Source organism: Silurus meridionalis, chromosome 17 (assembly GCF_014805685.1).
Source record: "Silurus meridionalis isolate SWU-2019-XX chromosome 17, ASM1480568v1, whole genome shotgun sequence".
Lineage (NCBI taxonomy): Eukaryota > Metazoa > Chordata > Actinopteri > Siluriformes > Siluridae > Silurus > Silurus meridionalis.
The window spans coordinates 28,516,166-28,526,165 of record NC_060900.1 but is presented as its reverse complement, the minus strand read 5'-3'; the positions used below and the strand labels follow the sequence as shown (position 1 = coordinate 28,526,165).

General features: G+C 41.3%; 2 protein-coding genes across 7 annotated transcripts in view; both read right to left on the bottom strand.

The window, feature by feature from the left end:
- Nucleotides 1-681: 681 nt before the first annotated feature.
- On the bottom strand, nt 682-6,562 carry igf3 (insulin-like growth factor 3). The gene is made up of 4 exons (XM_046870544.1): nt 6,170-6,562; nt 3,627-3,774; nt 2,257-2,420; nt 682-2,071 (listed from the first exon to the last, which is right to left on the bottom strand). Exons 1-4 carry the CDS (start codon nt 6,206-6,208, stop codon nt 1,871-1,873), a joined length of 552 nt encoding a protein of 183 aa, XP_046726500.1. The 5' UTR covers nt 6,209-6,562; the 3' UTR covers nt 682-1,870.
- A 285-nt stretch (nt 6,563-6,847) lies between these two features.
- si:dkeyp-110g5.4 (uncharacterized protein LOC561637 homolog) overlaps nt 6,848-10,000 on the bottom strand; it is an 11,963-nt gene continuing 8,810 nt past the window's right edge. For 4 of the 6 annotated variants that reach the window (XM_046870536.1, XM_046870535.1, XM_046870537.1 and 1 more), the window contains one exon: nt 6,848-9,027. In XM_046870536.1, coding sequence (XP_046726492.1) covers nt 8,125-9,027 — 903 coding nt within the window. In that variant the 3' untranslated portion in view covers nt 6,848-8,124. The remainder of the gene's footprint in view (nt 9,028-10,000) is intronic. The other 2 variants (XM_046870538.1, XM_046870541.1) reach the window with 1 other exon arrangement.

Here is a 10,000-nt window from a genome sequence, read left to right as displayed (position 1 = left end):
ATGAGAAACAAAACTTGAGAGGAACCAGACTCAAAAGTGAACCCATCCTCATCCTGAGATCCATTCATTATAATCCCATTATTGTTGAGGTTTTCACCTGTTCACTGATGGAGGCTTAAATGAAAAACTGTTCATGGAGACTGTAAACCTAAACCATTATAACAGACTCTTTATACTATATACAGCAAAAATCCATATACAAGGATCTTGAGTTTAACCTCCACATGGACCTCATGGATCTGCAGGCTGTTTTTGTGGAGAACATCCTCAGCTGCAGCGAGTGGTCCCCAATTTAAAAAGAACTCCATCCAGAGGTGGATGAGTTTTTCTTTTTAAGACTTCCACTAACGAGTAAATACTTAAAACTCCCTGTTGAGGAACAGTGTTTATTAGAACTTTAAGAAGTGTTTGTGCTAATCAAAGACGAGTAAAACACACACACACACACACACACACACACACACACACACACACACACCGACCTTCTCCACTCTGTGCTGTGGATTATGAGCAGGTCATCTGTGTTTCAGTTCTGATAAAACACGAAGGTTATGGAGATAGAAGTTACTGACTGATAAGACACAAAGGTCATGGATCTGTGTTTCAACAGCAGCCTGGGGATGAAAATATGCACAAATACTTTATATCACACACACACACACACAAAATACAAAACCTTATAATTTATTGAAGGAAATGTGCAAATATCACTCAAACATTCACGGTGCAGTCACAATTCTGTCAGTCAATGAAACGGAAAAAAAAGTAAATAAATGGATATTTTTACGTTATTAAAATGATGGAATTTGTACTGAGGAATAAAAAGTGGACACAAAAGCAGGATCCATTGATTTACAGTCAGAGTGTTGGAGTGGGCGGGGCCTGTGGCTAAAAAAAACAAGGCGGGGCTAAATGTAGCAATTACGTTAAGCGGAACCGCATTTTAGCGCTGATGTGTTCACCATGGTTACAAAACAATCTGAATTTTCTTGTGCTTGGTTCGAGGCGTAGCAGCTACGTCCTCGCTAGCTAAACTGTCAGTTAACATATCTCGTTAGCATTAGCCTTCTGATCATTCTAACCACCTGTGAATGCGCTAGGTTTCAGAACTGACAAGTCTATTATATTACATGTGACTATAATGCATTATAGCAGCTATAAACACTCATTGATTCTCTCTTTATTCTCTCTCTATAAGTTCATACGACAAAATCACAGCTGGTTACATCGAGTTACCGAGAAACCACAAAGAAGCGAAAACTCCTCTTTCTCACACTGGAGACTCCTTCCAAATGTTACATAAACACGTCCCTGTGAACGAGCTGTTGCTATGGAAATGATCATTAATATAAACATGCACTAGCATCCGAACTGCCGTTCTAGAGAACCCATCAACACCTTCTGACCAATCACAATCCAGAAGCTGGCTAATTTTATTTGTTCAGTTTGTACCTAATTAAACTAGATGTTCAACCTAAAGTTGCAGAATAAATAAAACAGTAACTGTATGGAAAAGAAACAGCGCTAGTTAAGTGTTAGCGATGAAACCGCGGCAACTGGTTGCAGTGTGAACACCGGGTAAATCTGGAAACCATACCGTACAGCTGTTTTCTATCTCATCATCAAAAAAAAAATAAATAAATAAAAAATCCCCTGCCTTTGGTAATGGAAAAGCAAAATCAGAATAGGATCAGTATTAACGTAAACCAGCATTCGCTTTCTGTTCCGCATGCTATGGTGGAATTAGCATCACTAGTGATTCAAATCTCTTGAGCTCATCTACATGGGGATTTATTAATATCACTGTCTGATTGTTGCTCATCGGGACCGTGACGTTTCGTCACTCGGAGAGGGAAAAGAAAATCCATTTTCAGTTACGTGGTTTTCGGCAGCGTTTTGGGCGCTGGTGAAATCCATGGATTTTGTGTGGAATAACCGGCAGCAGCGAGTCACGTCCCGACTTCCTGTGGTACAGCGCTCGCTCCTTTAACCTCTCCAGCAATCGCTCGGCCTCGTTCTCAAACCGGTTCCTCTCGTATCGCCTGAGGAACATCAGCCAGAACTGATCCTCCTGCAAAACCAAACAGAAACACAGAAACGTTGCTCAGAGTTACTTTCTTTTCTCATGTATAGCAGCTAAAAACCCTCGTTCCTCACTCTGACACTGGAGACTCCTTCCTCACGTTAGAGAAAACATCACCTTCCTGCAGCACATCTCTTATTCGTTAAAGCTCACAGTGCTGTGTGTAAACGTACAGTGTGTAACCTGGACGCTGTGTGTCGTGTGTGTCTTCGCTCTCGCTTCGGTTTGGCACAGTAATGTTCTAGATGCTGCAGATCGCAACCTTTAATGCAGCACTGCTCCACGATTCCTCTACTCCTGTGCCGTGCTCCTGCACTCCTCGCTGCCCCGGGGTGACCTGAGACACACACACACACACACACACACACACATGATGATGATGATGAGGATGAAAGTGTTGATGTGCAGTAACAGTAGCAGCAGTGTTTTATTATATGTATCACAACACTTCATATCAGCTGACCTTCTCATGCTCTCTCTCTCTCTTTTTCTCTCACTCACACACACACACACACACACACACACACACACACACACACATCGTGTGAAAAAAGCTTTTCATTTCTGATCCGGATTTGCTGACGTCAGCATTTTCACTCATTTCTGAAAGACCTTCACCATGTTCTTCACCCAAGGACAACTCTCTCTCTCTCTCTCTCTCTCTCTCTCTCTGTCTATCTTTCTCTCTCTCTCATTTTCTTTCATTCCTGTCTGTCTTTCTTTAGACCTTTTGGACCCTCACTCTGTGTCTGAATTTTCTGTCTATCATTTCAGACCTGTCTCATTCTCAGACCTCAATCCATTTCCCATCTGTTACTGTCTCCTGTCTGTCTCTCACTCCAGCTCCTGTCTGTCTCTCACTCCAGCTCATGACACTTTGCCTGCACTCCTGTCTGCTCTCTAGAAAATGTCCTTCCTCCAGACTTCTCCTCTCTCTCTCTCTCTCTCTCTCTCTCTCTCTCTCTCTCTCTCTCTCTTTTCTATGTAACTCAGTTTCTTGTATCTCTCACAATGTCCCACAGCAGCTTTACAGAAAGAAAGACATTTTAGAGTCATTAATAACTCCTTAAACAGCCCCAATTCCAAGAAGGTTGGGACTTTTCACCATCTGAAAACATGTGGCGCATCAGTAAACGAGAAAATACAAAAACACGACACACAGAACTGTTGAGCAGCTACAACCCTGGAATAACATTCCTGTCCCAGAACTTCAGCAAATGTTCTTCTGAAGCTACACAGTGGGAAACATGGTCCTGTCTCAACTGAGGCATGTTGCAGCCATCAAACTCAAAATGACCTCATTTTTTCTCCTCAACAAACTTAAATGTTCTCTTATTTAAATTTCGCTCTCTGTAGACCAGTTTTGTTCTCCAGATCTCCTTTCCTCCAGTTCCCTGTCTCTCATATCTGGATCTGCAGACATGTCTATCTTCAGGTCTATTCAGTTGGACTGCAGAAACACGGCACCACAGTGTGTTTTATCATGTAGCTCAAAATAAAAGTGTGTGTGTGTATGTGTGTGTGTGTGAATTAGTGTGTGTACCTCTATAAAATCCACGGTCTCCACAAACAAACTGAAGATCAGCGATAAGCTCCACTCCACACCGAGATTTTGCTGAGTGAGTGATTTCAGGCAGCAGCACACACACCAATAGTGTGTACAACACACACACACTCCTCCAACATAACACCTGCACAGGATGGACACACACACACAATGAGTGCATTCAGACACCTGCAGCTTATCATTAGTCTGACCACACACACACACACACACACACACACACACACACACACACACACACACACACTGCATTCAGAAAGTATTCAGATCCTTCACACTGTACACTGTTATGTTGCAGTTTCACACTACAATCATTCAAATAGATTTTTTTTCTCATTCATCTTCACTCAGTTCCACAAAATGTCAAAGTGAAAACAGAATCCTAAAAAATGTCTTATTTTTATTAAAAAAAACAAATAATCACACGTCTATAAGTATCCAGACGCTTCACTCAGTACTGAATTGAAGCTCCTTTGGCAGCAGTTTCAGCCTCGAGACTTTTTGGGTTTAACACACCTGGATTGGGGGGTTTTCTGACATTCTTCAGGGCAAATCTTCTCGAGCTGGGGCAGGTTGGATGGGGAGCATCGGTGACCAGTAACTTTCAGGTCTCTCCAGAGATGTTCAATAGGGTTTAGGTCAGGTTCTGTTCCACTCTAAGACTTACATAGAAAGAGTCATCACTAATCCACTCCTGTGTTGTCTTGAAAATCTGGAAATCTCCTTTTATTGAGGAGATCTCTGTACTTTACTCCTTTCAGCTTTCCCTCCACCCTGACCAGTCTCCAAATCCCTGGTGCAGAAACACACCCCCCACAGCGTGATGCTCCCCCCACCATGCTTCACTGTTGGGATGGTTTTGGGCAGGTAATGAGCAGGTCTGGTTTCCTCCAGATGTAATGATTAGAATCTTGTTGGTAAACTCTTCTAAACTCAAGTTGGCTTCCAGGGGTTTTGCACAGAGAAGAAACTTCCATCTAGTCACTCTGTCATTAAGCCCAGCTCAGTGGAGGAATCTCTGGAGTTCAGTCAGTGTGACCATCAGGTTCTTGGTCACATCTTTTACTAAGGCTTTTCTCCACTGCTTAGTCAATCTCTTAGAAGAATCCTGGCTGTGCCACTTGAGAATTATGGAGGTCACTGTGCTCTTGGGAATCTTTATTGCAGCATAAATGTTTTTGTAGCCTTTCCCAGATCTGTGCCTCACCACAATCCTGTCTCTGAGCTCTGCAGCAGTTCCTTTGATCTCATGGCTTGGTTTTTGCTCTGATCTACAGCTGTGAGGCTTTCTGTAGTGAGGTGTGTGTCTTTCCAAATCACAACCAATCAATGAAGTATACTGCAGGTGCTCTCCAGTTAAGGTGTAGAAACATCTCAGTAATTATCAGGAGAACTGGCCAGCACCTGAGCTACATCGTCACGTGCTGTTGCAAAACATCTGAATATTTATATACAATATAGTTACAAACTGCAACATTACGACATGATCATAACTGAAGAGTCTCAATAATTTCTGAATAAACTGTATATTTAAATACACACACACACACACACACACACACACACACACACACACACACACACACACACACACCTCCTGCTTATACTTTTATTCTTTATAATATATTTTATATTTATTATAGTATAGTTTTAACACATTTAATTATTTGCTTATTTTCAGTTTATTTATATATTTATTTTTTTCATTCATTTTTTAACAAGTGTAAGACTCATGAGGAAACAAAAAATTTATAACAAATATTTTTTAATAGTTTACTTTCTAAATATCAAGAAAATGTAAAATAAATAATAAACTAAAGAAAAAAACTAAAGTAAAATATGTTTTGAAATAAATAAATAAATTTTACTTTCACAATAAAAAAAAATTTGCAATATGTGAATTATTATAAAACATTATTCTTTATTTTTATGATGATGATCTAAAAAAAAATGAATAAATAATGTCTAAGTGTTTTTGAGCTGAAAACTGAAGATAAAGAAAGCAGATGATAAGTATGTTCCCACACACACACACACACACACACACACACACACACACACGCACACAAACAAACCTTCAAATTAAACTAATTTTAAAACAAACAGCTGTAATTATTTAGAATTACTGCAACATTTTTATAAACACACACACACACACACACACACACACACACGGTGTATACACTTTTCTGCATGCGTATGTGTGTGTGTGTGTGTGAGAAGATAAATAAATAAAATGAATAAAAGATTTTGTTCAGTTTGAAAGTAACATAAAAGATCACTTAATATTATATCATCAAAATAAATGTGAAATAAAAACAGATTTTAAAGCCCAAAACAAACTTTATAAAAGATGAAAACTAAATCAAATCATTTATCAAACATTTTTTAAAAAGAGATTTGTCCTTTTATTAAAATAAACATATAAACTACAGTTTAATAACTTTACAATTTTAAACAAAGAAAATAAAGTTAACTTTGTAATGTGTGTGTGTGTGTGTGTGTGAGAGAGAGAGATGTACCTGTAGTGCAGGTGTGATTCCGTGTCGCGTGTGTATCATGACAGCTGCAGACGCTGTGTTTCGTCTTCCACTGAGAGAAGTGTGAGTGTGTGTGTCTTATAATCAGAGAGGAGGAGCGTTCTCCACACACTATGATCTTACTTTATACACACACACACACACACACACACACAATGAAATAATAAGCTAGCAGTGTTCTTCATGCTAAACTGTTACACTCGTGCGTGTGTGTGTGTGTGTGTGTGTATCAGATCAGTGTTTGATAACTGAAACAATAAAAACTGTTCTAGTGAAGATTATGAAGCGTTTCTGACGTTAAAAAGAAATTAGATAACACACACACACACACACACACACACACACACACACACACAGTGTGTTTAGTGTGATTCTGTGGACAGAATGTATTGTGATTGTGTGTGTGTAGGTCACAATCATTAGCATCACTATCATCTTCATCACCATCATTATTTAGATCACAACTTTCACCATCATCATCACTGGATTCATCTACATTCTAACCTTCATTATCATCATTATTTTATTGCACCATTATCACCATTATCACCGTTACTGTTTTCATCTTCATAATAACCTTTTCACCATCATCATCAAAATTTCTATCATGATATAATACTTTATAAAAACAGATTTATGAATGAAAGAAAATAAGGTTAATTATGGAGACTAAACAAATAATTGCACTTTTATTTAAATGTCATGTGACTTCGTTACATTCTTCAAACAAAAAAAACACATTTACACACAAGTCCAAAGTGACACCGCATTATAATATCCTTTTTTTTTTTTTTTTTTTACATAAACATTGTTTTCTTGTGATATTAATAATATTAAAGTAATTTCTATTTCTGTGCATTGGTCATAACAGCATGTTCTCGAGGCGGCAGCACGGCAGCGGCGTTCACGTGCCCGCGGTCACGTGTGGTTGTGGTTATTGTCCATGCTGCTGCGATGCTGCTGCTGCCTCTAGAACGTGCTCTTATGCCCAACACCTTTGCTCTGTTCAGGAGAAAATGAAGTCTTGATAACGAGAAAAGAAGAAAGAAAAATAAATATTACATGTACACATTACAAACTATTACATGTGTGTATAAAGTGTTTACTGTTTTAACTGTTTATTTCAATAATAAACTCTAATATAGACGAATACTGACTGGAAAACGATGTGCAGTAATTTGAACAGAAAAACGGACAGAAAGCTCTGATCCTCAGCGCTGGGGTTCAGGACAGTTAACAGTTCAAGGTGTCGAGTTTCTCCTCCATTCCTCGGAGTTTCGCTCGGATCTGGTTGATGGTCTCCTCACACTTCAGCACCTTGTAGTCCAAGTCGTGACTTACTTCCTCATCATGCATGCTGTAATTGCTCACCCCTGAGTCAGACGCTCGGCTCTCAGGAAGCTCGACTGGAGCCGTTAAACTCACCACATTACTGATCTGAAGTTCAGAGAAACATCCAGAACTTTGGGAACTCGCTACATCAGGACCAGGATCGTCAGTGAAGCTAGCCGGAGAGAAACAGTTGTCCTGTACCATGAGAGCGTCCTCGCCATCACAGTCAAGCAAACTTTCCGATTCTTCTTCAGGCGCTATGCTTGGATTCGGTTCCTCCGAGCTCCTTGATGAAGCGAGATCCTCGGCAGCGCTCTGAACGTCCGCCGGTTTCAAGCGTTTAGGAGACGGATCTTCAGTTTGGATCATTGGAGCCGGAGTTACGGCTTTCGCATCCGAACGCGTCTCATCGTTCCCATCGGAAACACGCCGCTTGCGACTTTCAATCTTCTCCAACAAATTCTGACATTCAGCACCGTCACGTCGGCTCTCACGTAAGTCGGCGATCTCTACATCACATTTATGGGCGTTAGCTTTATCCGAGGATTTTATTGCATCTCCTGTTTTTATCTGAGCAGGACTTTCAAACGCGGGGAAGTTTCCATTCACGTCATTGGCGTCCACGAGGTTTCTTCATCTTCATCATCATCATCAACAACCTCGATGATCTCAACGTCACGGTTAGAATTTTTAGCCTGACAGATCGGTTCCGAATTCATCTCGACCTTGAATTCACCTTTAGCCACATCGCGGTTGGCACCCGTTTCCATGGCGACGTCGTCACGTTTCAGACGTGTAAACGGTGAACCCTGCGAGTGAACGTATTCATTAATTATTCGTTTGAGGTTTTCGCACTTTTCCAGGAAATTCTCCACTTTGCTAGCGCTGGATCTGATGCCCGCGCTACCGGAACTGTCTAATACGTCTACAATCTCGACGTCGCTTTCGCAGCTGGAGCTCGGATCTCCGCCGTTACTTTTCGGATCATCTACGTCGCTGTTCTCGCCGGCGTCCTGAAGAACCCGATCGCCGTTGTTTGTATCCGTGACCTCGCCGTCTAATTCGCCGACTTGACCTTTTACCTCAATTTTATCCTGACGATCGTTCACATCCGACGGACTCTGTGCCGCAGGGAAATTTATACGTTTGCAACATTTGGGTTTAGCTGATGACTGTTGATATTCACTATCGCCGGTTTCCAGATGTCCAGAACTCTGTTCATTTCCTGTCTGACTTTGAGCACATAATCTCGTCTCGGTAGCGGAGTCTTCGTCTGTACGCTCGTCAGCGTTAGCTGGCGCACCCTGAGCCTCTCCGACCGCAGTGCTAACACCTCGCTTCTCCTCCATCTTTATCTGTTGCGGCATGTTCGTGCTTACGTCTTTCCTCAGTGGGTCGGACCTTACTCTTTCCTCCGACGCCTCTGAACATTTCCCATGCTCCTCTGCAGCACCAGCGCCATCTTCACTCCTCCTCCTGTCAGTTAGCTCATCATCATCATCATTCTGCTGCAAAAAAGAAAACGTTTAAAAACCATTAAACGTCTTATTTTATTTAACACGTTTCTTTTCCATATGACTAACGTTTTGTCCTTCTGTCCTTCACAAGCAGATGCACAGTGATCATCTCATTACTGCAAAATATGAATGAGATCAAAAGGAATAAAGGAGTAAATATCATTAGTAGAGTATTAATTATAAAATTCTAATAAATAAAATAATTTAAAAAGTAAGATGGTGGCGCGGATGGCAGCCTCGGCACGACTCTCTAGTTCTCTCTTTCTTTTTGTTTACTGTCTGTGTGTTTGGTTACCCTACACTGATAACTAACACTGGAGAAGAACTGCTTAACATCAGGCAGTTCACTCCAGATACCTTTTACACCAGTTTTTACAAACCCGGAAAGTTTTTTGGAGCTCTTAGTTGGAGGAGCAGCTGCTCTCTATAATACAGGGAGGAGACGCCGGCGGGGGAAGCGCACTGGTGCGCTAGTGAAGCTCCAACAGAGGGGATTTAGAACTGCACTTCCATCGATCCTGCATCAGTGTGGAAAGGCCTGCAAGATATCACAAACTACAGGAGACCACCCCTTCCCACTGAAGCAAACAAAGACCTGGCTGATGACAGTAACACCTTCTACTGCAGGTTTAAGAACAATATCTTCACACCTCTCATTCAACCCAGCCCACTGTCTGCCCCATCACACATCTGGGAACCGTCTAACAACTCCTTCCAGCACTCAAGTTGCGCTCACGATTTGTGAAGAGGATGTGTATCGGCTCTTTCAGAGACAGAAGATATGGGAAGCTCCCGGCCCAGACGGTGTCTCCCCCTCCTGTCTCAAAGCATGTGCTGACCAACTGGCTCCTATCTTCATCTATATCTTCAACAGATCACTGGAGCTGTGTGAGGTCCCCTCCTGCTTTAAACTCTCCACAATCATCCTGGTCCCCAAGAAACCATCCATTACTGAACTGAACGA